The following is a 27,812-nucleotide window of genomic DNA, read 5'->3' on the forward strand; positions in this document are numbered from 1 at the left end:
TCCGATTAGTTTAATGTTCCAGATAATAGAGCTTTTCCTTTAGAGAAACACGGGCTTTCAACAGCTGGATATACCTGGTTTGGTCTGTGGAAAACCACACCTTAGTATCCTCAGCACTCCTGGCAGGTAATTAGAGCTACAGTTTGTGTTGCCGGCGCTACTCGGCACGTTAAACTTAGACTGTTGAATTCGACCAATCCAATTAAAAAAATCGGCATTGGTTTTGTGTTCCGAGTTTCTAGCGCCTAGGAGCAGTTGAAATGAGACCGCTGGGCACAAGCTGTCGGGTCACACTGAATGGAGCTGGCGATGTTGATGAGCTGTCCCTCGGAGGTTCAAGATGGCTGTGCTGCCCCCCTCCCTCCACTCTGCTCTGGGTTCAGCAGAGAGGCAGGTTTGCGACCTGTCAGCTGATTAACAGCCAATGATGAATGAGTTTTTGAATCCTTTTTAAACCCAGACACTTCTGGAAGGGTCTGTTTGCCTTCTTCACATCACCACCCACACCTCATTCAGAACCCCCCCCCCCGCCATTCAGGCGAGACGGGGTCGTTCAGAGGCCAAGACGTTTATGAGGTGAAGGTATTTGCACAGGGCAGCCCCCTCTGAGAGCACAGCCCTGTTGACACAGCACAGCCCGGGCCTGGCTGGAGTGGGAGTGAAGTGAGTTTAATAGGAGGCTTGTCTTTCCCCAGCCTTGCTTTTGTACTGATGTGCTCCCCAGTCACCCCACCCCATACCACACTGTTCAGCACTGTAGCCAAGCTCAGCCAGAACTGTGAACACTCTGGGACCCAAAACCACATACCTACTGGTTCGTTGAACCTCCACTAGCTCTCCATAACCTTAAAGAATATACAGTAGCACACAATTGCTTACTTTCAAGTGCAAGGGATAGTACCTCCTCTTTGCACAGAACTTGTCTCCAAGTGAGTGCTGTGCTTGACTTCTTGATGCCTCTTTCATAGTTTACTTTTGACATCTGCTCCTAAAAGATGTCTAAAGAGTTTCTGGAAAGTGCCTGAGGCCTGTTGTAATGTACAGGGGGTGCTCTAGAGATCTGGTGATTGATGTCGTACACTTGCAGGTTTCGGCTTACGGCACGTCTCAGACTGACCAACTTTAGCTCAAGTCACGACTTGCACAGACCCGAACTGTATTAAACCCCAGACAACAGCTAGTGGATTATCATTTGGTTGAGGCTTTCATTTTGTGGTAGTGATTATATACCGCAGGCCCCAGGTAAAGTAGTAGTAATAAAACCAATAATTCCCTAACACTTATAAAGCACTTTCTGAACACTCCACTCAAAGCACTTTACAGGTAATGGGGACTCTCCTCCACCACCACCAATATACAGCACCACCACTTGATATTGAGATGCATAACGCCCCAGACAAGGAATGTGTCTTGAAAAGACCACAGCCTACTTCCAATGTCTATTGGTTATCTCGATAATTTAAAGACTGGAGATTATACTCTCCTTGTAGATGAGTAAATGCTAACTTGCAGTGCTTGACTCTGATATATTAAATGAAAGTGATACCACTTCACTGAGCCTTCATGTCAAAACATTGGCATTTAGCATGCTGCTTACTTAGTTAGGGAAGATTCTAGCATTATTTGAAGGTGACTTAAAATGTAGAGCAACAGGGTGTTCATGAATTCGAAATGATAAACTGATCACCTTGGATTCAGGTGATCACAACAGTCACCCAGGGAGGCAGGCAGTGATGATGTTTGAGTGACACTCGTCCCGGATTCTAGGTGTGAAGTCATCAGGGCACACAAGACACCCCCAGTCCACCCCAGGGGTGCTGAAACCACAGGGTGTCCTGGAGCAACTGGGGTAAAGTACCTTACTGAAGGCACAACAGCAGTCTGCATTGGGAACTCAAACCCACAACCAGTACAGTCCAGTCAGTTTTGGCTCAAAACTCAAGCTTTTCTAAAATAAATGAATACAACATGTATTTTTTCTTATATTTATTCATAAGCCATCTATAAAAATCTTAATACTAAAATGCTTTTACTTAGAGTTTGATGTTCATAAACTCCATCTTTTTTTATGTTTACTCCGAAATCAAAAATCAAAACAAAAGTCATACTTTACACATTTACAAGAGTCTTTACAACATGGAAACACAATTAGAAAAAAAAAGACTTTGAATTCTGAAAAAAGAAATGAAACAAAAAAAAACAATATTCATAATTAAAAATCTTTTTTTTAAATCAGTGTTAAAATATCTTAATATTTACTTAGCAACTCTGAGAAAAATTGTATTTTAGGTACACGTTTTAAACCTTACCTCTTTTATTCTCTTAAATGATAGCTGATTTAAATAAAGAGAGCACAAGGATAAACGATCCTGCGTCCCCCTTGTCCCTTCTTTTGGCTAATAAGCCTTTTTCTTAAATGCTGTCTAACTGCTGAATATTAATGCAGTTCTGTACATTGTAGTAGTATTGCACCTGCGCCTTGGAGAGAGTGGCCTGTCTCCTAATGATGACATCACTTCCTCTCTCTTGTGCATGTGCGCATACCTGCGCAAATGCACACTTTTGCTCGTGCTTGCTTTCTTTTGAGGCAAGTTTTCTCCCCCTCCCAACTCCTAACCAGGAACAGTCTGACCTTCATATTAGCAGGAATAATAACAAGTCAGTTATAACTGAGATGCAGATACACTTAAGCAATCAAGTGAATTCAATAACCTCTATAGACTATAAGGCTTTTGAGTCACCACGTGGCTCCAGGATCTCAGACACAGCTCGGAAAAGATCACAGTTTATATACAAGTTAGTTTTCACTCCCCGATCTCAGTACATTCACAACTTTTTGGCCAGTGTCTTTCATTTTAAGAGATACAGGACCAAGAGTCCCAGAATGCACTGTGACAAGTTTAACAAAACACACACAAATAAAACAAAAACAACTGTTCAGAGCTGTTCCTCAGATCTTACAGCCACATGGAAAAAAACTGTTAGGTTCCCAGATTTACAGTGTTTTTGTATGGTACAGAAATATACAGCAAAGAATATCATTATATACATTACAGCCAGAATTTCAAGCAATCTCGTTAACCTGTCAAAGACGAACAGTATAACTACTGTTACTGAATTTTGACTCTGGATTTCAATGTGGAGAAGTGTTATGCATTTTGTAGTGGTCTTCTACATAAGAATCACAGAATCTGTTTTTTTTTTGGTAATTGGGAAAAAAAACAGAACAATAATAAAAGTCTTTGTGTTATAAATGTTTTTTTCTACAGTAAAGTTAATGCTTGAAATATTTGAAAGAAAAGCTCCACTTCCCATTTTCAAAACTCATAGTACAAGCACAGGTCATTTGAAGAGATCCCGTTAACCACTGGAAGTACCCACCTCCACTTCTAACAAAGAACATTTTAAAACATACAATATATTAAAAAAACAATGTGAGCCATATACATAGACATTAATTTAAACCAAACTGCTTAGAAGCTATACCATAGCAATTTTAATTAAATGCAATGCAAGGCAATAAAATAAAGATAAATAATCAAAAAACAGATTTAATATTTATTACTCCATAACCTTTGAAACCATATTAATAACCATATCCACCCCAGGATCACAGCAGCCATGGGGGTGGGGTTATGAGCTGGTGTGGGATGATGTCACTTCCTGTGCTGACCCAACATGAGATATGAAAGGAGTGTTAGAATTCCTGTCTTCCTGTACTGTTACTGATCTGATTTAGGTCCAGGGACACATCCAGTCATATAACCACTGCTTTTCAGAGGACTGTCAGGGGGCACAGGTTTGAGGAAACTTTCAAATCAAATTTTTGATGAATTGTGTGGTGATGAAAGTAATGAAATACAAATGCAAAAGGTAAATGTTTCTATTAATTTTTTACCGTGCTTTGTGTGATGATTTCTCAGAAATTCTTTGTACAATGTATACAATACTTAAATGTTGTACGGGTGTGTTGCACAGAAGGCTAAAGGCGACGTAGATGCACACATTTAAAACACCTACATCAATTTGATGGCCTCAACATTAATACCGGCACTAGTGCTTCAGGAAATTACTGTACTCATAATGACCCCCTGGAAAGTTTTGTCCATGACTGAGAAAAGGCTTAATTTGGGTAAACACAGCCTGAAAATCCTGCCTATGGGCTTTAGATTTCAAACAGGCTTTCCTTTCATTGGAGAAGATGTGCTTGAAAGCGACATCATCTGCCCCACACCAGTTTTCTTTAAAGCTATTGATTTTGCAAAGTAACAGCAACAACAGCAGAAAACAAATCCGTCAATGACGAGCTGATATAAACATTTACCTTGAGCAGGACAGTGATCAGCGCAGTAAATATGGGCTTGCATATTGCATGACAACAACAACAACATTAACAAGGACACAACAACAACAACAACAACAACAACAACAAAAAAATGTATTTGGCAAAAAGCAAAAATGTGACCTGGTAACATTTTGATTGAACCTCTCCAACTGCCTTCTTGCGATAATATGATTGTCCTTCACAGGTACCATGAGCAAGGCCCAGAAAGGCCTCCAAGTGCTTCTGGTGTGTGTCTGTGCACATGTGGTGCTGTGTGTCACACACATTTACAACACAAGACCACATACTGTCACACACTGTCTTCTACTGCTTCGAAAGTTCAATTGCAGGCTCCCGGAACAACGATTTCTCAATTGATTTCATATGTTTAAAACACGATGTGAAAAAGGAAATTATAAAACCCTTAAAGGTCCTTTGGTTTTAAAAGCCAAACAAATGGATATATTTTAATTTTTAACAACAGTTTCAGAGGATTAAGATCTGTATCAGCTACACTCCCCTAATTTTCAAACAAGTAGTAAGAAACTAAGTTTCTTTTAGTATTTTATCAGTGAGCTTTAAACAGCAGGAAGGGCTTAATCAGGAAATGTCTTAAGAATCATTTGTTTGCATGAAGTAGTTTAACACTTCACAGAAAAGAGATCTCTAAACACATCTCTAATTCACTGTGACCCTTAGCAGCAAACACTAAACCTGGAGTAATAGTTCAGGCTTTCATTTTGTGGAGGAAAAAGTGTTGAACTGTTGTTCTTTTTGCAAGTTTTAAAATTTCACTCTTTCACGAGGCTTGGGAAGCAGGTTCAGAAAGAATTTAGGCTGCCAGACGAACACGTCCGATTCTGTTGGATCCTGTCATGATAAAAGACAGCTTTTGACTGCTGAAGGCTATTCTTAAATCAGGGGGCCTGGAGGTGCAGGAGTTAAAGTGACAGATTGTACAGCGGTACCCCTGTTGTGGCCCGGAGGGGTCACACCTGCCTCGGGCTGCATGTGGCGTGAGCCCGCTTATTTCAGCCCAGTGCCTTCATGCACAGAAATCCACACCACACCACTGCCACCCAGCTTCGCGCAGTTCAGCAGTCTGGGCTGTGGGAGACCAAGGACAAACCCACAGACCCCGAGAAGGGTTCGGGCCTTGGGTGCCCTCCCTGAGCTCCGAGAGGATGCGCTGAGCTGTAACGAGCCCTGTGCGACAGAGAAGAAGAGGCAGGAGTGCAAGCGAAGGAGTTCCCTAGCCAGACTCCTGCCCACTCTCCACCAGCCGCCTGGGTCCCACTGGAGCTTGCTTTAGTTTCCTAGGCAGTAGTCTACGATTTCCTGATCATACAGCACGGCCATTTGGAAATAAAATACATTTCAAAAGACACTCGTTTTCTGTTGCACAAAACAAAATGAAGCAGGTACATAACGAGAATGGTCCAAATAACCTAATTTGACCTTTATAAGAGCGCTCCGATAAACCACCCTTATTTCCTTCTTCTGAACCATTTAGAACATTTCACAAATGCCCCCCACCTCAGCAGGACTCATACAGTGCAGGGTTTTATACCGAGATTTTTTAATTTATAACTTTCGTAAGAACGGCAAAATAAAAAAAAAATCACCAATCTTTCATTCAATCAAGGAAAAAAAAAATTATAAGTGAAATTATATTTTCCAGATACTATTTATACATATATACACACAGAGATAATTGACCTGTACAGTTTACACCTGATTCAGATGACAGGCAGAGGTACTGTAGTGTATGGCTTGATAGGAAACATCATTCCTTTCTTTTAAAAAAAATATTTATATATTTATATATATTTACGTCTCTTTAAAAACATCCCTGGAAACATCTAAATGAGGTCTGGAGATTAGCCTGTATCGAATGGTCCATTTCAGACCAGTTCAATCCTCTCTACATGCCCTTTCAGCACATGTTATTTTCTTTCCACAACGGACTCCTGGCAACTTAATGTGCTCAAGCCTGTGCCCTACAGGCCGGAGGGCGTCAGAAACACAGCGCCGCACAGAAGCTCCTGGTGATGCTGCTCAGTGCCTTGATTACAGGTAGCGGCCCTAAAAACGGCAAGACCTCAGCTGGAGAAATCATGCGTCTCCGAACCGGGCTACTGGCGCGAGAGGCCTAATTCTCTCATGCTCAAGATGTAGGGAGCCAGATCCGACACACAAACGGACATGCCTCCGCTGCGGCGTGTGAGGATGAGATGACAGGTACTTCTTCATTAAGTTGCCCAGTGTACAGTCGGGTGCTTGGAGAGTCTTGTGCGGCTGTCCACGCGGAGCATGTTTCCGAAACCTTGAGTGTTGATGATCTCTCCCCTGCTGCGATGCAGACAAACAGTACAACGTGTCCAGGCAGGGGGCGGAGGCCGAGTGTTTGCTGGTGAGGATTCAGGACTCACATCACCTGCAACTGAAGTGCACTTTGGGTACTTTTAGCTACCAGGGTGCAATACCCAAGCCAGGGTCTGAGAAGTGCTAGTGCCGGTCAAATCGAATGCTAATCTTTCTAAAAAGCCGTCAGGTGTGCCGGCAACAGAACCCCGGTCTGCCCGAGAAACTAAGAGTTTTGATCTTGCATCTTTTCCTAAAGGAAATTTTCAGAGCAATTTATTCTTGCAGGAGGAGTGTTAAATGTCATGGTTAAACGTATGACAGTAAATGCTTCATTGCATCCCCTTGGTGCTTCACTGGTTTCATGGAAAACCGCCTGCGTCACGAACACAAGCCATTCATTCTCAAGAATCTGGCTGAATCCCTCAGCTACTTGCCAGGAGGAAGGTCAGTCCTGGACGCTGTCATCCCTGGGTTGAATCCTAGAGGCCGGGCTGTTCCTGTTGCCCGCCGCTGGCTGCAACAGCCCCACCTACTGCGACGTCCTGAGGTGCCCACTTCTGCCCAGTGCGGATGAGGAGAACGGCTGGGCTGTGCTGTTCTAACATGGTTCTCAGGTGTAGTCGCTCGTGGGGAAGTGGTAGTCATGCTCAGATATTAGCTTGTGTGGCCACACACACATGACATCCATATTGCGCCCTCTCAAAACGTTAGACGTTCAGACGAATGAACAAGACTGATACACCTCAAGTGCTGACACAACGATCCCCAGTGCTCTTTTGCAATGCCCACTTTCAGGACTGTTAATCCAAGGTTGACCAGTTGGGACAGATCCTTCAGCAGCTATGTCAGGAGCCTGAACGGTACCACTAACAGAGGATGGATACGCCCTCAGCGGTGACCAGCTGACCAGATGTAGGGTCATAGGTCCCTGCCAGATAGTAGAGGTCCTGACTGTTGTTGTGCTTCCTGCCACGGCTCAGGTGCTCATACTCCTCCCGGCTCACTACCTGGCACTTGTGGGAGATGGTCTGAACATCGTTCTCATCCTCATGGCATGACTGGTACAGGGCATGCTGGAACGGGGCAAGAGAAAGACGGGTCTTAGTTTTACTTTCAGCACTTGACTATGTATGAAGAATGGTGATGAGAACAGAACCATGTTTTCTAAATCTCTGTGGCCATGCTCATCATGTGGGGTGCCTGTGTTGCTTCTGATACCATCGCACATGGAAGACAAACATACCAAGGCATACCCCTCATGATTTTTCATGATTTTTCCAAATTTGGCCATTATCTACCTGAAGTTTCAGGAATGATTACCCCGATTCGGGAACTGTCAGATCACCAGATATGCTGTTCGTAATTTTAAAACCTTTTTGTAAACCAGCACTCACATACTCGACGCCTGGCAACTAAGACACCTGAAATGTGTCAAAAGCCCCAGGAAGCCTCCGGTACGTCCTGGGATGTGGTCTTACCTTCCCATCCCGGTGTCGCTTGCCCAACTTGGTCTCCTCGGGATGGTAGAACCACTTCACCTTCACCACCATGTTGCTGGCCCAGGACTCCCAGAAGCTCTCGATGCGGCCAATGTAGGGCAGGTGCGGCCGGCCAGCAGAGAGGAACACTGCACAGTCGCCCACGCACACCGTCTCCCGGCCGCGGACTATGGCCTTGTAGAACAGTTTCCGCGCCTTGCCTTTCACGCCGCGTCTCTGCAACACAAAGGAAGCTTAGGGTGAATGGTGTCCCACTGAGCGGTGATTTCAGGCACTATGGAGCACTTGTGATGCCTCACCTGGGTGGGGTTCCCAGACCATCTCCAGAGCTGCCGTGCTGGCAGGAAAGCCGAGATCTTGGGTCGGTTGTCAACGGACGGCAGCCTCTGTCTTTTGGCCAGATCCTTAGGGTTTTTGGTTGAGGAGACAGAGGAGGGAGTTCTGGGAACCTCTTTCCTTTTCAGCGGTTTGTTGGTGCTGTTGTTGCCGCCGCCCTTGCTGCTAGGGACAGCCATGGCTTTGGCCACAAAGGATCGCTGTGATGGGCCAGAGGGAGGCTCGGGGGGCTGTAGAAGAGCATGATGGGATGACAGGCAGCTCTGCAGTAGCAGTGTGGAACCTTCCTCGTCCTCTGAGCTGTAGGAAGAGTCGTTGTCAGAAGAACACAGGCTGGAGCTGGAAAGCGAACCAGAGCTGGAGGAACTGGAGGATCCCGATGAAGATGAGGAGACGGACAGCCGGGAGAGGAAGCGCCCCGCTGTCCTCAGGCCTCCTGAAGCTGCAGCCAGAGCGGCCCTCCTTTCATCTTCCTCTTCATCTTCCTCGTCCATGTCAGAGTACGAGCTATGGCAGTCACTGTGGCAGTTCAGCCCAAACTCGGTGTACTCCCCCAGGCCCAGGGTAGAAGAAGGTTTGCGTAGCTGTGTGGCACCTTTCAGCAGGAGCTCTGCCCTGGTGCTTCCACTTTTCTTATTGTCCTTGACAAGAAGGATGGGGTGGGAGTATCCCATAGGCGAGGAGATCTCCGTTACTTTGGCCCCAAAGGCCTTCTCCATTCTGTTGCCGTGCCCTGGGGCCCCTAGGAGCAACAAAGCCTTCCCATTCTTGGTCTTGGGAGACGTCACCCCCTCATGGTCAAGTTTGACCAGAAACTCTGCACTCCCTGCCTTCCTACCCTTAAGTCCTGGTTCACTGGGCTTCCTGCCCCTGCTGGCAGGAGTGCAGTCCCTGGGGCTAAGTGACATCATGGAGGGCTGGCTGCCAAACTGTGAGTATCCATTGGCGATACTGCTGAAGGAGTCCACCTCAAAGGAGCTGCTAAAGATGCCTTTGGCAGGGGCAGCTGCTGGGGCAGTGAGGAGGGGGAAGACATCAGCCTCCTTGCCCTTGAGGGTTTTCTTTGGGGTCCCGTTGAGCTGGAACAGGTTGTGAGGAGTCCTCTTCTTGGGAACTGCCACGGCAGGCCAACCAAGGAGCGGCGTGCTAGTCTTACACGGGCCCTCTGACACTGGACTTTTTGTCCCTGAGTTGATGGTTTTTGGTTTGCCTTGAAACGAAAAAGGAAATGCAAGAATGAGAGGCGATTTCTTAAAAAGTGCTCCCGTGAGGGTTGCTAGTCTGTTAGAACCTGTTAGAAACCTTTACAACCTAACACGAGACAGGACGTGGCACAGAACCCTTCCATGAGACCTATCATGTGCAGAATGCTAAGCCCCTCAGTAGAAAAACTAAAGAGATGAGGAGATGCTCATTTTCTTAAGAATACTAAAGTCATGGGGTTTACATGAATGTCCACATTTCTAGCTCCGCAATGGGGAATGAAACCCTCTTTGTCTCCTCATTTAAGGGTAAAAGACAGGAGAGCCTGTTTACCTGGCTTGGCCTTTGTGGCAGTCTTCTTCTCTGGGCTCCGTGTCCTCTCGTTGTTCTCGGGCCTCTCTGAAGACGTGTCACTTGGCGCAGGTTTCTCTGCTGTGCTCTTCCGGCACCGGCGAGACCCATTGGTGATGAGCAAGGCCGGGGATGGTTCTGTGCCTGTACACAGAGAGACTAGGTGTCAATCCACAGTCACCCCACTCCCCAAGAGCAGAAGTGGAGCAAATGGCATGAGCTTACGAGAAGATAAATCTCGTCCCGGCGAAGGAATGTGGCAGCCACAGAGAAAGAGGGCAGGGACTTACAATGGATCTGGTAATCTGGTGGCAGGAGGCGAATGTTGGAAAGGGAGATCCGTCCTCTGTCTCCATCATCAAACTCCACCATGACACTGCCTTCCTTCTCATCCTCACCAGGACCTCCTGCAGAACGGGCATGGAAACAACAGTGTGAGCCTCATCTCCCAACATCTGGGTGCCATGATGATATGATCAACATGGACACAGATACTGCCTGATGGAACGATGGTAATAGAGAACAAGAGGCTGTTTGTTCCGGTACTCATTGGTTGCATTTTAATGCCTCTCAGTGCAGATCTTTTCTGTACGTCTCAGTCTAAAGACATTGGGTGTTTATGAAATGTCACCCTTCTGTGCCCTCTCACCTCTGCGCACATAGCCTGGGTACAGACAGCGTGATCGCTCGCTCCAGTATGCACAGACTCGGGTACCTGCTGCCAACACAGCTTCAGACTCTGGGCACACATCCAGCACCTGCCAGAAATGCAGAAACCAGGTATTAAATTCCAAGAGATGGTACTAATCATCAAATTGATTCTTAACTAGTTAGTTGTTATTAAATCACCAAGAGCACAAAAAATCCCCAAGAGACGAGAGCAAATCATTCAGTCAGTGAAAAATGGACTCAGAAGCACACATACAAGTCCACATACAAGAGCAACACACGTACACAAATACAGAAACAACAGCTGAAGAGAGTTACAAATATTCTACCACAATTTCAGCCCCTTCATCTCTAATCTAAACTCTCGTCAAGTCACTCAGCTCTCATCACCAGGGCACAGTGCCTCTCTGCCCTTATCTTTAGCCAATAATTCAATCCAACCCAGTGTTCAAAGAGACAGGAAATGAGGATGTGTAAATCAGACCTACTAGGCAATAAAAAAAAATCAGATGAATTAATTGTAGCCTTTCGGCTGCACTCCTGCAGTGCAGGAAGATCGAGAGCATAATGCTTATAGAAGCCGAGAAGCTCTTTCAAGCCGAGTTAAAATATGGTGTACTGGAAAAGGCTTCTAAGGGGGAAGTGCACTCTCTGGCCAGGACCTGTATGTAAAGGTGTTAAATGCAAACAAATGATAAGAAAATTGAAAGACAAGAATATACAAATTAATAAAACGCAAACAGCTGCAATCTGAACACTGTTTACACAATGGCAATGCACAACCAAGAGTATAGCACTAAGAGATTGAGAGTTAATTGTATTTAATGTGTGTGTTCAAGACAGAGTTTGTGTCTGCATTACTCTGTTAAACCAACAATGCATTCTGTATTTTTGGACCATAAATGGCAAAATATAAATGCATTTTTTAAGACCATGGGATTATATGAGAAAGCAAATGATATAGCGACTGTGTCTATGAATACAAGTGTTGAGTGTCTCCGGTCCTCATGCAAGCGTGATGATTGTCTCTGGTCCTTGTGCAAATGTGTTCTTGTCTCTGGTCCTTGTGCCAGCATGTCGACTGTCTCTGGTCCTAGTGCAACTGTGTTGACTGTCTTTGGTGTTCGTACAAGCGTGTTGACTTCTCTGGTCCTTGTGCAAGCCTAGTGCTTGTCTCAGGTCCTCATGGGAGCTGGTCCACTGAATACTCTACAGCCTGGTGACTAGCGAGTATAGAGGGTGATTTGCGAAGATCAAAGGAACATGGACCATGGAGCAAGTTGGGAATAAATGTTCCGCTGCCTGGTAATTGGTGAAGAAAGTGTGAACAGAACAATCATGGAGTCATGAGCTGTGTGTAGGAGGAAGACACACAGAAGGCCTGGGCCCGTGCTGTCTTTCCTGAGAGGGGAGCCCGGTACAATGATCCCATAGGCAAAAACAGGATATAAGAGTGGAGAAAGTCCACAAAAACCCAAAAAACTAGGGTAGCACACTGGCACTGTTGAGTGTGGTGGTGTGTGCGCCAGTGTTTCTCATACTGCTTTTGTGCACGAGCCCGTGTGTAACCTGCTGGTGCTATATGGGGACGAATGCAGTGAGAGGAGGAGAGGCGATTCAGCTCTGAAATCTGTGGACTTATTCCATAAACTGTGTGAGGTCAACATAGTGGAAATGGGAGGAGGGGTGTGCTGACAGAAACAAGACAAGATCTGCGTTTTCCCATAACCATAAAACGAATCCGATCATCATTCAATCCAGATGTTAGAATGTTACCTACGCAGTCACTCAGAATGGGATTAAAAAAGAAGATATAAAACACACTCACATCTATCCACAAACAGATGTTTAACTCTAATGACTTGTGCAGATTGCGAGAGGACAGCACCTACCACCCCCGCCAGCATGCCTGTGTTGTAGTACCGGTCCTGCGCTGGGTCTTAGGGGTGGCCACAGAGCGCGGCCGAGAACTGAGCACCTGAGAGCTTCCAGAGGTGGGTGTGTGTGTGTGGGGGGGTAGCCAGCAAGGGGAAGGAGATGGATCTGAAGGCGTGGAACTCACCGCTTCCTGCAGCAGCTGCTCGAGGGAGTAGATTCTCGGCCGGTTTCCTCTCTCCCCCTCGATCACGATGCTGTAGCTGAGAGGGGAAAGAAAAAAAAATGTTTTGTTTTCAAAGCCGAGTTCTTCTGCTCATTTCCCACGTTGGGGAAGGAGCTGGATGGGCGCTCAGGGGTGCTCGGAGAAGGGAACACTCCAGCCCAACATGCTGTTTCGCGTGACTTTGCAACAACAAAATCAGAGGTTAAAGGAAAAGTTAACTTTATTTTCAGAGTGTCAAGACGGAATCAGCCGAAGGCTGTGTTCGGTTTAAGAAACGTGCAAAGCAGAGAACACATCCCACAGCCGGTGTGTGATTTTAAGAACGGGTTTAAAATACCTTGCTAAAGCACTGACATGTGATTGACATACCTAAGAGCATTAATGTAAGTATAAACCTGCTTTTGTGCTGGTGATATAAACTGTGAATGTTCACAACAGAAACCACTTTGAATATCCCACTGGTTGTGCGAATGGCATGAGAACGGTGCCGCCGTGGTGGTGCACACGGGAAAGCTGAGCCCCGCACGCGGACGGACGTGCTCACATGTCAGGCAGCTGCAGCGTGTGGACGTAGGCGGCGTACAGCAGCTCGTCCTCCTTGGGGATCAACACCTTCAGCCCGTCCACCAGCAGCTCCTTGGCCAGGGTGCAGTTCGGGACGGCTGTTGGGGGCGACAGGGACAAGTGTCACAGTTTATTCTGGGCGGGAGAGTCACCATTCCCCTTCTGTATGGCTCTTTTTCCCTGTTTCATTGTCGGCAAATAAGCACACGGGGCTCCCTGTACACACAAGGTGTGTGCGTGGCATTTTATCGGCAGGTAATATGCAATGGTGCTCGGATCTCGACAGACAGATGGCCACTCTCGGCAAACTCTTTAAGGAAAGTCAGATAACCCTTCAGCCCAAGGCTCTGCTTCAGTGACTTGAGCAGCAGGCGTTTAACTTCGCGTTTAACAGACTGGCTGAGCCACAGGGGTCCTGACCCCTCTCTCTCACGCTAACCTGGTGGGCTCCTTCGGCTCTGCAGCGGTGCCCCTTGGGGCGTGTGGTCCCCGTCCCCCTCGGAGAAGCTGGTGTCCTCGTCCATCTGAAACCCCTCGTCCGCCGCGAAGCTCTCCAGCAGACGACTGACCGCACGGCCCTTGGACTGAGGAGACGAGACACAGCAGATGGTCAGCGGTCAGTTCAAACCTGCTGGCACGGTCTCCTCGAATGACCTCTGCAAGCCCTGTAGTTCCTCTAAATGCGGGGCAGTTCCTTAGCCGGACACGTAATGCTGTGCAGATCTCAAAGTTATTTCTGTTGCACTAACGGAGATGTACTCCCCGCTTTGTGAAATAAACAGGCAGGTGATCCCAAATGGTACTGACAAGGTTAACCTAAAGGACCACTTCAGGACCAGAAATGAAATCTGCACACATGTGGAAATACAGAGGCCGTGCATTAAGTTAAAAATTGGAAGCATTCTTTTACACAGAGGATCTAGATCGAAATGCTCAGACGTGCTGTAGGAGCAGACACCTCGGAGTCCTTCCAGAAATGGCTAATCGAGGCTCTCCGGACAGGTCAGCAGCCTGCCCAGCTCCTGCTCTGTCCGTGAGCCCCAGGCTGGGAGAGGCGCGTGCTCTCACCTGTTTGCTGCTGATCCTCTTGCCCTTCACGTTCTCTGGTCTCCGTGCACACTGAACTCCCCCCAGCCAGCCGCCCTTGTCCTGCAGCGACAGAAAACAGCGCTGAGCTGTATGGGCGGCCCACTTCAGGTCTGTTGCCCCAATTTGGTTGAAACTCAAAACGCCAGAGTCGCTGTGTTGAACACCCCCCCACCCCGACTCCTCCCGGGAGGTGCTCCTCAGGTCGGCTCACCTTGCTCAGCGCTCTCGGCAGCCCCCCGCTCTTCCGCGTGGCCTTCTTCAGCCTTTCGCTGGGCGTGGGGAGGGCGTGGGGTGCCGCGCCCCGCCGGTAAGGGCCCCCAGAGCCCAGCGGCCCCCACAGCTGCTGCTGCTGCTGCCTGGGGGGCCTTTTCCGCTTCCCCCCCTCCTGCTCCCGGGGGCCCAGCCTCCTCTTCGCTGCACTGAGAGGGGTGGCCTTGCAGGGCCCACGTTTCCTCACCTTCACCTCCCCGTCGACCCCCGACAGGCGCAGGGCCCCTGGGCGAGAGAGAGGGGGAGACAGGAGCGTCAGCGTCGGCACACAGGCTCACAGCATACAAGCAAGCCTGGGCGGTTTTCCCAGCACAGAGCGAATTTTAGATTTTAACATTCCCACTTAGTAACTCACTTACTTTGGAATAAGAACGGCTTCAGACGCACAATCGTTAAAATTTTTGTATGAAGTTTAATAGTTCTTTAAAAACGTGAAAATAAAAAGCCAACAAAATATGTCACCCGCCAACATTTGCTTAAGCCTTTTATTACGTCAGTCTTACCCAGAAGCCTCTGTCTCTCCTTCTTGTTCTTGGCTTTTTGATTGGCTTCTAATTTCACGACCGATGACGGGGATGGACCAATCAGGGCTGAGCTCGGAGGCGGGTCTTTTGAAGGCGGGGCCTTGATGTTGTCATCTCCTTCCTCACTGTCATAGCTACCCTCCTCTTCTTCTGCAAAACAGCAGCAAATGAACAGTCAGGAAACAAGTCACCTCTGATGTCTCTGTTCAGCTGAATTGTTATGACGCTTCAAAGGATATCAGTTTTTAGGCTGGGGGCATTTAATGTGCTGCACATCCATTTTGTGTTTGTTAAGAACACAGCAATGTGGAGTGAGCAAAATGGCAGTGTTGGTCATAAGAACATCAGAAAGGCTACAAATGAAATGAGGTTATTCATGTCATCTAACATGTGTGGTCGCAAATAATTAATCTGAGAATCTCATCCAGCCTGAAATGATTTCTTGAAAGAGGTGAGTATATGAGCTTTAGCAATATGGCGGGGAAGCCTGATCCAATCTCCCACAGTCCTCTCTGGAATAACCTGCCTCCTTTTCTCAGTTCTCTTACCTCCTGTGCGAAACTGCAGACAATTAAGAATTACACTGAGCATCTCTTTGCTTAAAAAATCTGCTCAGAACAGAGCAATCCCCTTAAAGCACAGCACAGGTAATCTGAAAACAGTTTGTGAATCCCAAACGGTATGCATATTTAGCAAGCAGTTGTTTCTTGGGTGAGCCTGTTCAATTTTCTTTTTATCTTTCTGCCATAAGTGTTTAAATGACTTGTGGGGATTTGAACAGCGGGATTCAGTTTGTTGAAATTACGTTTTTTTCCCCCCGTCTAGTAAGAAAACCGCTGGCGGAGTTTCTTACGAGTTATTATACAGGTGCAGGAGCCCTGCGGTCTGACACTGGTCTGCCGCGCAGAGCTCTCATTCCCTGCTGCAGTGCCAGTGCGTGGAGAAGGGGTCTCACATTCAGGGCAGGGCAGCAACACTACCTCAGCAAAACCATGTCGGATGTCAACAGGCTGCTGACACATTTTGTCATTCACAAGAAGCTTGTCGAGACTTTTTCACATGCCTTCGAAATGTGAAAGAGATAACTTGTAGGGCAATTAACAAACGGTTGAGGAGACTCTATACTAGTGACGTACTGACAGCTCTGGTCCCTACGTCGGTCTCATCAGCATGAATAATGTGATCCTAATGCCATGTAAGGACGAGATTTCAAAGGTCCAGGGGAAACAAGAGAGCTGAGGCGCCCCTGATCACCACGCTGGGAGATGCCTGATTTTCAGCCTCGTCGCTCACCCTGCTCCGAGGACTCGCTCTCCGAAGGGGATGTCTCCTTCTCTTCCGCCGCCTCCTGCTTGGGCTTGCCGTTTCCGGCGCGGAGGCTCCTGGCCCTGGGTGGCAGCCGAGCGACTGGCCCCTTCCTCTCCCTCCGCATCAGGAGCACCCTGCCAGCCCAGCCCTCCGGCGCAGCTCGGTCTGCCCTGCCTGCTGGAATGACACAGCAGCAACGTGCTTCACACACGGGGGAAAGGGCTTCCACGAGCCAGCAGCACGAGTGGAGCACACCCCAGCACGTGCCTCAGCTGTCATGCTTGAGCATCAGACGCCACAGCGATCTTCTGTCAATGTAAACTGATGACATCATTGATTGATCAAGACTTGGATGATTAAATGCCTTTTTTAACTTTGGAGAGCCGGCGAGCCATCCTTTACTTAGCAATCGCCTTTTTGACAGCATAGCCCTGCGGTCCTGGCTACAACCCAGCCCTGTGCTCGGGAAGGAGCGGCTCTTGTTGCCTACCGGTGTCAGTGTGGCCCCCAGCCAGGCCCGCCCGCTTCTCCTCTGCACCGGGGGGCCGCTGGCCTCGACACAGCCGTGGGGGAGCAACGCTGGGCGTCTGCGTCTCTCTCCGCCGGAACGCGGCCCCCGCTGGGGCCACGCGCTTCGCTTTGGCTTTCTGCTTCAGCTGCGACACCTTCCTGGCCAGCTTGGAGCTGAGCGCCCCCTGGCGGCCACTCTGCTTACCACACCGTGCCTTCATCTGCGTGGGAAGAAGCAGTGGCATGGGAGAGATCTTAAGCGGTTATAATGCCATATTCTCTCAAGCACAACCAGTTGGGAAAAAAATCACCTCTGTACATGCACATCTGGTGTAAATCTACCTCATTTAATTCCGGCATGACCATTCGTACTGCACTCCTGATTTTCAAAGGAGTCCTTTCGACTTTTGCAGATCCATCACTTGCTAAAGGTTTGAACAGGTCTTGGGGTTTTTTATACACGAGTGGTTTGATGAGCACTGCTTAAAGTCGGCACTGGATTAACCTCGGATGAAGAGTTTAATATCATGCAACAGTCAGGGAAAGACTCAATTAAAGTGAAAGGCTGCTTAGTCTGGCTCCTTGAATGGCAGAAATAGAGTAAAGGGCTAGAGTGCTTTTATAGACACAGTGTTTAGCATGTTGTATTTCCCCAGGCGTGGACAGGCTGAGACTGGCACCCTGTTCAATGGCACTGACCTGGGTTGAGTTAAGGCGATCGAAGCTCCGATTGGTCAATTTTTTCTTCTTCCTCTGGGTCTCTCCTCCTCGCAGATCCTCACACAGCACATCGAGGCCTGCGCCCAGGGACCTAGCAACAGCAGAGCCAGAGGGGGTTTGTCAGGAGATAGGTAAGAGGAAAACGGGGCACGAGTCACCGTTCTTCAGCTGCACACAACCCTGCTTTCACTCCCTGGATTAAATGTCAAGGTAGAATCACCAAACCATACTGTAAACTTCTATCAAAACTAACAACCAGTCACCAGACCACAAATAGTCAAAATATCTCAGGCAGCATTTTCAGCAACTATTCTGCACTAGTGGTCCATCAAAAAGGTTTTCTTGATATCAGGAACTCTAAATTAACGGTTTCTTCCATTATCCAAAAGGGGTACACTCCTGTAAAATCATCCCTTATGTGCACAGCCTGTAGACCAGACGAACTGCAAGCCTGGATTTCCCCAACCATTAAAGCCAAAACTGCAAACTCTTACTTGCATTTCTATTCAAAAAGTCTTTGTTGCCGTGAACTACTGAAAGCATTCTTCCGTGAGCCGACCGAACCTCATCCCTGTTTTGCAACTTGAACTGGAGCTTCTTTGAGTGAACGTGCCGATACCAGGGCCAAGTTTCTGCTCCGGCCCTTTTCCCGCGGCTCGGCGCTGTGAGCGGGGCCCGAGCCCCACTGGGACAAACGCGAGGTGACAGGGCCGCTCCCCTCTGTCGGATCGGTGCGCGGCTGCCGGGGGTAATCTCACAATGACTAATTAAGACAGGATCCTGATTAGCGAGGTTCGCCGTCTCCCTGGCAGTCTTCAGACAGCTACTCTCCTATGGCTAAGGGCTTATTTTTGCACCCGGCTGCAGAGCGTTACACATGCACATCAGCCGCTAAGCACGAGGTTAACCCCTCGTTACCCCCAGCCCTGTGTGCTCTTAGCACTGCACCCATCCTCCCTTGCTCCCTTCCCCCTGGGGGGTGAGCTCAATGAATTAAACATCCCGGCATGGCTATTCATTAGTACTCCTGACCCACTGCCATTGCTTCCTGGCCACTGACACATCTGCCTCCCCTTAACCGAACACTCCAGCTGCAGATCAGGGGGAGCACACAGCACGCTGGGAGTTTTCACGGCAGAACATGGCACCTGTCTGACACTTTACTAATGAATAGCAGAGCACAGATCTGAAGGCTGAGCACTACTTTAATGAAATCTGTCAGGTTTGTAGCTAAACATGGCTATTTTTTCTTTTTGTAAAAAAAATTAAGTAACTGGCTAATTACCCCTAAATCAGTGCCCCATTACTGTGCCGTACTCTTGGACGAAGAGTGTGTAGGCTATTCAAGAGGATACTTCTGGCAAAAATTCTCCCCTCCCGCGGCAAGTGGAAGAAGGTGTGATTCCTACACATGCTCTTTTTGCAGGTTAACAGTGATTTCGGAGTCTTGAGCCAGGATCTCGGCACGTGCCTTGGTTCTTGCTGGCTTCATGCTTTTGGAACACTTCAGTGTAGTCAGTGCTGGACTCTGAATGACTTCACTGGAAAGATTACTTAATTGGGAGGAGCTCACCTGATTTTCAGGTCTCTACTTGAGACTGCCTATAAAAGCTATGCAAGACCATGCCTCAGAGCAAGGATGGCTACACACTGTCAGCCTGGCCACTCAGAAATAACTCAAATGTAGCAGGAGGAATGATGCAAGGTACAATTCCACCCTGGCTCTCAGCCATTGTCTGGTCATGCAGTGGTCTGGGCATCACTGTCACAAGTCCAGACAGCTGGAAGTTGGGGTACAACCCCAAGTTGTTGGTGGTGTGGGGTACAAAAGACTTTACACAGTCAGGACTGAGGTGGTCGATCAAAGCGAGCCGGAGAGGGCTGCTGATGGTGCAGAAGTGGTGTGCAGGCAATGCTACCTTCCTTGCCGTGTGGCGTCCTGACTCACTGGTTCCAACTCACTGGTTCACTCTTCCAGCATTTGCTGGGCTTATTTTCCATTTGGTGAGGTTGTTGTCTGGATGTGAAATTCCACAGGCGAATGTGTATTGTAATTTGCCCCGGGTAGAGATGTCAAGGTTCCAGAAATCTAACCACGCTTAGTTGTGTGTAATCATTGTGACCTTTTTTTCTATGAACTGCTCTAAAATGTCATCTCGGTCTGTGTAGAACTCAATAAAGCTTTTACCTGTATCATTTTATCATATTTATCATACTTTTTACAGCTAACTGAGCGCACTAGGTCTGATTTGCCACAGCATTTACAATATGCGTTTATGCAGAACCTATCATCATAATGACTTGAAGGCACATTAAAAAAAGCACATTTTTATTATTGTATTCATTCAATGTTCTTAAAAAAATGAAAGTGGATGGATCAGAGCTCCTAATATTAACGCTAATTCCAACCTTTTAACCTAATTTTAATCCTATATCCCTTTATTTTTAAGACACTGCAAAGGTCAGGTTCACTAAACACTATAAGAATAATAACAAGATTAGAATATGATAACTGGCCAGCAGCTGTACAGTAGAAAAACAGGTTAAAAAATACTGTGCTGTGTGTCAGAATGTGGCTTTTACAGAGCTCTAAGAAAGTGGTACAGCATTCGAGAAGCACGGTTTAGGGGAACAGTGCTGCCAATAATTCTGTTACCCCCACATCCCATTCCCCGGGCCACAGGGTGACTGGGAAGCTGAACGGAAATGGGGCAGGAAGAAAGCAAAATCCCGGAGGAGCCGGCTGACCTGAGCCCCCGGACTGGATCAATAAACACTGACCTCTATCGACTGGGCCCGCGGCGTCTCTACGGGTCCTGCCGCCCAGCCCAGTCCTAATCTCCTGCATAACACTCTCATAACCTGCACGTCCTCAAACACGCCGGATTTTAAATAGCTAATGATAGGTGTTGGCTGGCTGCTGTTTTTTTTCCTAAAGGAAAGCCTAGGCAGTGTATATGAGAAGGAGACACACAGAGACCAGTGCAGCCCAAGTGGGTGAATCCTACACCCTCCTTTCTAGGTTTTCCAAAGCAAAACATGACAGTTGATGTTTAAACCGACACCTTTTCATGGTGGAAGCGTGGAGCTCAGTGTCCCTGGCTGTTCAGTGAAGGTAAAATAAATACACTGAAGCAGAATTCTTTACAACAAAATAAATCGGATTCTCTTTCTTCCTTAGCTGTCGGAGAGCTGCAATATCATTTTTTTCAGCAATGATTTCTAACTCTTTTGTGCTTGCTGACTGTACACTCCCTCCCCCCCTGTGCAAGTTATTCCCATGTCCTGAATCGCTGTGCACGTGCAGCCCATGCTCATTTTATTTGCAGTGATCTAGAAAAAGAAAGCATGAAACCAGGAAGCTGAGGACGCCGCAGATCTCAGCGCCAGGCCCCCCACCTGTGCCCCACACCCTTCAGCCACTCAAGAGTCTGTCTACACTGACCAGCACCCTCTGCTCTGACCTTTCACTCTCCTGACCTCATGTAGCTCCAGAGCCAAATGTCAGCCTCGTGTCACATTCCTTCTGCCGGTGAGCCGCAGGCAGTCTTCACCATTCAGCCCATTTCAGAACTGATTAGGTGAAAACAGTCCCCTTTTTTCTGTAGGTTAGCCGGGTCTCCATTCGGTCTCATACAAAGAGAGCTTAATTCAATATTCCCAGCGTCAGCAAGTCACATACCTTCACAGAGAGAGGGATATCTGCGCCTTTCAGACTTGCCATCTGACTTTTTTACAGTGCTGATGTCAACAACTACAAAACAAACCCTTAATTAAAGGGATCTAAGATATGTAGACCTAGCATGGGGAAAGTAATTGCTCATGTGCGAAAGCAGAGTAAATTAGAGCTGTTTTTAGTGCTTGGGTCCTTTTTTTCAGCACCACTGCTTTAGGAGTGGACATGACAGCCTTTTGATGTTTTCACATTTTCTTAGCACGTTATCACTCAAATCGATATCCTATTCCTCAAGCACAGCGAACAAGTCTGTAAAGTGGAGAGCAGTAAGTGTCAAAAGATTTATGCAGAGTATAAATAAAGCTATAATTGTAATAAAAGAAATCTAGAATGGAAAGAGGGGTTTAAATAGCTGTGTAGCAAAAAGTTTCAGCAGTTTACTTCCTAAGCTTCCTTACTTCCTATGTGGTAGAAACAGGCCGAAGTGCTCAGCCTTCACAGTCAGCTGGCTGTGCCCTGGCGCCGAGTCCGCCATGCTCGTCCTGGCCCAGTTCACAACCAGGTTCCTTGTTCATTCAGGAATTAGGAACAAGGCTGGGGAGAGGCAGGCTGCCACTGAATACCACACCCCTCCCCCGCCCCCATGGTTGCCGTTCCCTCTCGGCATGACCTTTGACCCCTCCACCATCTTTGACCCCCTGCACCATCTTTGTTCAACAGCCACCCGCCACTGTCACACAGCAGAGAACTATCCATCTTACACCTATGAGCTTACCCAGCACCACTACCTGGAGACAGCTGGGAGCTTTCAATAGGAGTTTTTCAAACTTACTCTTATGTAAAAAAGTGTGTCTTTAAAAAAGTCTTTTTATTGACACTCAGATAATTCCTTTACTACTCTTTTTTTTTTTTGAAAGCTGCTTTTTCTTGCTCTGAAAAGCATGTGACCAGTTCCGGTTCTCTCTTTTCCCCGTAAAACACTGTTTGAAACGCAGCGGTCAGTGTCAGGGGTGGGCTAACCTGCTTCTTCAGTGAAAACTTCGGGCAAATACTACAAGTTCTGGGACAGGGGAGAGGCTTTTTTCTGAAGATTTTTTCTACATTTCTCAGTCTTACAAGAGGGAGGCTTGGTAGTGCAGTGGCTAGCACTGCTGCCCTGGAATACTGGGTTCTGTTCCTTGGGTGCGGTGTGTGTGGAGTCTGTATGTTCTCCCCAAGTTTGTGCCAGATTTCCTCTGGGTGCTCCAGTTTCCTCCCACAATCCAAAGACGTACTGGCAGTCTAACTGGCTTCTGGGAAAACTGGCCCTGGAGCGAGTGTGTGCGTGTCTGTGTTTGTCAGAGCCCTCCTAGACAGGGTGTACCCTTGTTGCGCTGGTTGCTTGTGGGATAGGCTCTGTCTCCCCCGTGACGCTGAATTGTATGACATAGTTAGAAAACGAACGGATGGCCTTACAAGATAAAACGAGCACGACTATGAGGTGAAACCAGAAGAGGACAAGACACCACACTCCATCTGCGGAGTGTGTAAAAAAACTCTGAGAACTACTCAGCGTGCTGCAGCAATAAATCATTACTAAGAGCTATATTACTGCCAGAGTTATTTTAGTAGAAGTAGCTGTTTGTTTGCCTTCAGGTTTATTAATTACAGAAATAAGTATAGTATCAGTAATTTAGCTGCAATTACGCTCAAACCTGAGTTCTTAATTAGTCAGGGACTAAATTTAGGGCGCAGTAATAAAACTGGAAATTTTGTTAATCAGGTGGAGGAACTTGGTCTGACTGAAAATATTAAATTGCACAACAAGATGTAAACAAAGGCGGGTTTTCAAGGAGTAAACACATTAATCAAAATGATAACCGAACTCTGACTTCACTGAGGCGTTTTACTGCCGAGTTTTATCATATTAATATCACCAGACCTCTCGGGTCAGGAGGTGTTTCAACTCTTCCACATAATCAATGGGACTTATAAATATGATTAATGGCTTGGCCCCTCGCACTGATTATTCCTTTAACTTTCCTAATTTAAACGAATATGAGGGTTCCTACAGAACGGACGTGCGCTGCCACCTGCGAATCCCTCTGTGCCGAGCTCTGCCCTAACGATGCTCAGAGTTGCCGCAGACACCCTACACTGGCAGCGTGAAGAACAGCACTGGGCCAGGGCAGAACAGCCTGCAATTTAATTTGAAAAAAGCGTGCAACTAAACTTGACGGATAATTTGTGCGCAAAAAAAAGGAATAAACTGCGAAGGATACAGTTCGGTCCAGAAAACCCACTTTTAGGTCCAGTTCCCATAACACAATAAGCTCTGCCTGACAAGCAGATTTACTTCCGCTCCGTGGATCCACGTGATCACCCTTTCATCACCATGGGGCCACAGAGGGACTGGCGTCCGGAACTCAGCAGGTTTTTGTGGGAGACGTGCCGCCCCTGACAGGCAGGGGGGTACAGGTAAGCAGTTCCTTAGAAACGCGTTACTGTGGACCTCCCCTGCCCTGACACACTGGCTGTGCCCTTCCCAGAGGGCCCTGTCTGCAGCGCCAACGCACTCGTTCGCAGCATTAAAAATCACCGCGACTGCTCAGGAACCAAGCGAGTAAACCCTGAGTCAAGGACTTTCTGCGGGACGGGCATTGATTGAAACACGCAAGAGGCAAGGGCGAAGGAACGGGTTTAAGACTGAGACCCGGAGTCGCTGCTTCACGCATGAGAATCGCGCGCCTCTAGAGCACGCTAACCACCACATGGTGGAATCTCATAACCTGGAACCTTTCAAGACACGACGGCTTGAGATTGCGTGATCAATCAGCTACTGGCAAGCAAACGCTCCTGATAGACAGAGCTGCCTCTTCCCGCGCGTAGCGGGTTTAGTGAACTCGCCAGTCACACACAGAGAATGACACCTCTAGGTGCCCCCATCTTCCTTCTGAATGCACACACTTAGAGAAGCCCTGCGATTTTAATTCCTGTTTACTCTCGTTTAACAGAGTATGGAAACCTATTCTGGTTGATTAGAGACACTAAGTGCGCTGCAAGCGCTCACTCACACCACTGTTTTAGATGCACAGATCCATAGTTCCTTAATGACCTGATCTTTAAATGCGATCAGTGGAGGGGGAGTGTGTAAAATGTGATTCACCGATGCTTGTCGTGCCTCCTTAGTGGCAATTACAGCGGCGATCACTTACCCAGCCAAGCCCAGCCATGAATCAGGGCTTCCCAGTCCACAGCTGGTATGTAATGAGACCAGCTAAATATTTCAAAACTGGAACACAAACAGCACACAACTAATCTCCCTTCGCACTACCTTGCTTTCCTGTCCGTCTTTAGAAGAACAACAGTGATGTGCACATCCTGACATGCCACCAGGGCTCTTAAATTCAAAAGGTGAGTCCAAAGAGCTATAACAATGGTGGCAGGTCATTTCACTGTCCTCGTACACTGAGTCGTGTGGGCAGGCAGGAACACGGCTTTCTCGGCTCAGAGCGCAGGGACTCACCTGACTCTCCTTGGGGCCTCTGCCGTGACCACCGTCCCTCCCGGGGCACACTTCCGCTTTCGGGGCCGCCCCGGGCCGCGCCGGGCAGGGCTGCGAGACGTTTCTTCTTTCCTGGAAGGGGGAGTGGGGAGTTGGGACAGTCTGAGCAGAGGACCGGAAGAGGGGCCGCCCGACTGACATAGCACTCTCCGCTCACTTCCAAAGATCCAGCAGAGATTCCAATAGCAGATTTAGGTGAGAGCTGAACCCAAGGCACTGTACAGCAGTTCAAAACCAATCCCAAATGGATCTTTGTGAAGGTCTGGTAAATTTACTATAGCATTTTAGCTCTTTTGTTTTGGTTTCCCCACAGTTTTCTGGTGGGATTACTAACAATTTTACTATAGTTTACTACAACAAACCACAGGAATACCACGATTTACCACATAAATGTTTCTAGTTTCTCGGTATAGTGTTAACTACATTTCCAGAAGTACTCTCCCATTCCACTGCAGTAAAGCATTGTGGGGCCTGCTGAAACTACGGTAAAACCATGGCCTCACTGCAACATTACTGGAGCAGATATACCAAGGAAAACCTTCGGTGGCAAAGTCTGGAGATGTGAGGAGTTACTTGTTGACCATGCCATGTGCAATTAGCTCATGTATATAACGTGTTTGTTCCCAACTTGAAAGCATTGTCAGGGGACAATTTGAAACACTCTGACAAAGCCCCCTCAGCTGAACAGCAGACAAGTTCGCCTTTCTGTATTTGCTAGAACAGGGAAGCTGTGCTCACTGGTGGTCGTGTTTCCTCTGCAGCTTGGCCAGCTCTCTCTGCTTCTCCTTGTAGCGCCTCTGCAGCTCTGCCAGCCTGACCCGCATGGCTAGCTCCTGCCCATCCATGGTCTCCATGGCAACTTTCACCGGGCACACCTGGAGGGGGGGGGGAGGGGACACACAGCCAGCGTCAGAGCCCGGGGCGCAGTCTCGGACACGCGACACAACAGGCCGACACTGACCCCGCAGAGCAGGACAGACAGGCTGTTCAGTTCAGGGTGCTGACACAGTCGAAATGACATGAAAATCCTTCCCAAGGCGGATCAGTGCAAAAAGGGGAACTGATCAGGGCGTGCAGGTGATTCTTGCCTGAGAATCCAAGGGAAACACCAGCACTTTCGGTCTCTGTAGTGGATCCAAAGAGATACTGTTCCACTATCTAAAAGGAGCTTTTGATTTTGAAGTCCACTGAAGACTTAGGTTTTGAACTGATTTTTATATATATAGTGTAAAGAAGTGTGCCTATGCCTGAAGGTATTTAGATCAGAGTTTCAATGTTTCTCGTTGTGCACAGTTTCGCTCTTTATCGTCGTGGTTGTGCCACTCCGGTGCTCACCGGTTCGTGTCGCGGAGTCCAGCTGCACTTCCTGCGCAGGTTGAGAGCCCGGCGGACCGGGCAGTGCCGCTCCGTACCCGGCCTGCCCACCTCCAGGGGGCTGAGCTCCAGAGACCGCGCCGCTGCCAGGGTGGCCAGGCTCTGCAGGTCAAAGGTCAAGAGCTCCTCTCCTGTACAGCACAAAGAAAACATTTACTTTTAATTACCCCAGGAGACACCCAGAGCTGTGGGGGGGGGACTGAGGAGGTGGGGTGGACACAGCAATTCGGGAAAGTAAACATTTACTGAGTGCCGCAAGCTGGCTTTTGTTAAAAAGCCCACATGTTTCTAAACTGCATAATTTGCCACTGCCCTTCCGCATGCAGAAAGGCATGGTTTTTGGGATTAATTTTTTTTTCTTAAACAAAGCTTTCATTGCTATTTATCTCGATCCATCAAAACACTTTCAGAAAGATGTTTAAAACGCAGGCAGAAAACCGAAACTTTCATGCATCACTGTCTCCCTAAGGTAATAATTCTGTGACTGTGTCGCCTAATGGGATTAAACAAACGAGAAATGTGTGATTTCCTGCTCTATTTTTTTCCTTTTCCCTTAAAACAAAGCCTGACAAGAACAGGTTTTTCGTGAACACGCTTGAGAGTGTTCGCAACCACGGATGTGTGACTTGAGCTTGTAAGCAAATGTGCACAAGTCAGAATGCGCAAACTGATGCCAGTCAGTAGAAGCCATTCATACACAAGCCAGCGACGCAGGGCACACTGATTGCATAGTTTCCTCAGCATCTCTTTCATACAGTCAACAATGATGATAGCTATTAACTAGGAGCTTATCTGTGTGCCCTCACCCAAGCGAGCAAGGAGCCCTGCAAGAGAAAGGTTGCTTTGCATTTATCACTGTCATTAAGACAGCAGTCTCGCTCACAGGCCCAGCAATCAAATGAGCCTTGAATATTCATGGCAGCCCAGGCTGGCCCCCTGGACACACCGGAGATTATACAGCGCTCTGCTGAATTACAGGCATGTTATGTTCTCAGCTTTCTGCAATCACTCCAGCCTGACTGCGGCGTCAGGCAGTGAAGAGAGGGCGAGAGTGAGAGAGAGAGAGAGGAGGGACGGACTTGTGGGAGCAAAGTAGCTATTGAGCGATCTATTTATTCTCAAACATGCCCTCACTGCTGACGTGGAAACGGTCCAATCTGCAGAGCCGTAACCCAAAAAGAAAGGAACAAAAATGAGAAGGAAAAACGGACTTCCCCCTGCATTGTGAGTGCACAATCGGGAATGGGCACAGACCCTCGTGTAGGAGGGAGCAGACACAATAAGCAGTAAGTAAGCGCTGGGTTGTTTGACCACAACTGTTCTACCAAACTGCTGGAGCTCAGGAAACCCTGAAACCCTTTTCACTGGCAAGATTGAAAAAAA

The 27,812-nt window shown here is 47.8% G+C and overlaps 1 protein-coding gene across 7 annotated transcripts in view; it reads right to left on the reverse strand.

Moving 5' to 3' along the window:
* Positions 1-1,999: 1,999 nt before the first annotated feature.
* The window catches only part of bahcc1b (BAH domain and coiled-coil containing 1b), a 118,526-nt gene continuing 92,713 nt past the window's right edge, over positions 2,000-27,812 (reverse strand). For 6 of the 7 annotated variants that reach the window (XM_069194551.1, XM_069194552.1, XM_069194549.1 and 3 more), the window contains 18 exons: positions 26,391-26,560; positions 25,794-25,930; positions 25,017-25,127; positions 17,815-17,926; positions 17,096-17,336; positions 16,591-16,782; positions 15,277-15,447; positions 14,715-14,998; positions 14,483-14,563; positions 13,854-13,998; positions 13,395-13,512; positions 12,812-12,887; positions 10,730-10,838; positions 10,371-10,487; positions 10,063-10,224; positions 8,490-9,736; positions 8,170-8,406; positions 2,000-7,764 (listed from right to left, as the gene is read on the reverse strand). In XM_069194551.1, the coding sequence (XP_069050652.1) occupies positions 7,558-7,764; positions 8,170-8,406; positions 8,490-9,736; positions 10,063-10,224; positions 10,371-10,487; positions 10,730-10,838; positions 12,812-12,887; positions 13,395-13,512; positions 13,854-13,998; positions 14,483-14,563; positions 14,715-14,998; positions 15,277-15,447; positions 16,591-16,782; positions 17,096-17,336; positions 17,815-17,926; positions 25,017-25,127; positions 25,794-25,930; positions 26,391-26,560 (3,917 nt within the window). In that variant the 3' untranslated portion in view covers positions 2,000-7,557. The remainder of the gene's footprint in view (positions 7,765-8,169; positions 8,407-8,489; positions 9,737-10,062; positions 10,225-10,370; positions 10,488-10,729; positions 10,839-12,811; positions 12,888-13,394; positions 13,513-13,853; positions 13,999-14,482; positions 14,564-14,714; positions 14,999-15,276; positions 15,448-16,590; positions 16,783-17,095; positions 17,337-17,814; positions 17,927-25,016; positions 25,128-25,793; positions 25,931-26,390; positions 26,561-27,812) is intronic. The other variant, XM_069194553.1, reaches the window with a different exon arrangement.

The sequence above is a fragment of the Lepisosteus oculatus genome, chromosome 9, assembly GCF_040954835.1.
Source record: "Lepisosteus oculatus isolate fLepOcu1 chromosome 9, fLepOcu1.hap2, whole genome shotgun sequence".
Taxonomy (NCBI): Eukaryota; Metazoa; Chordata; class Actinopteri; order Semionotiformes; family Lepisosteidae; genus Lepisosteus; species Lepisosteus oculatus.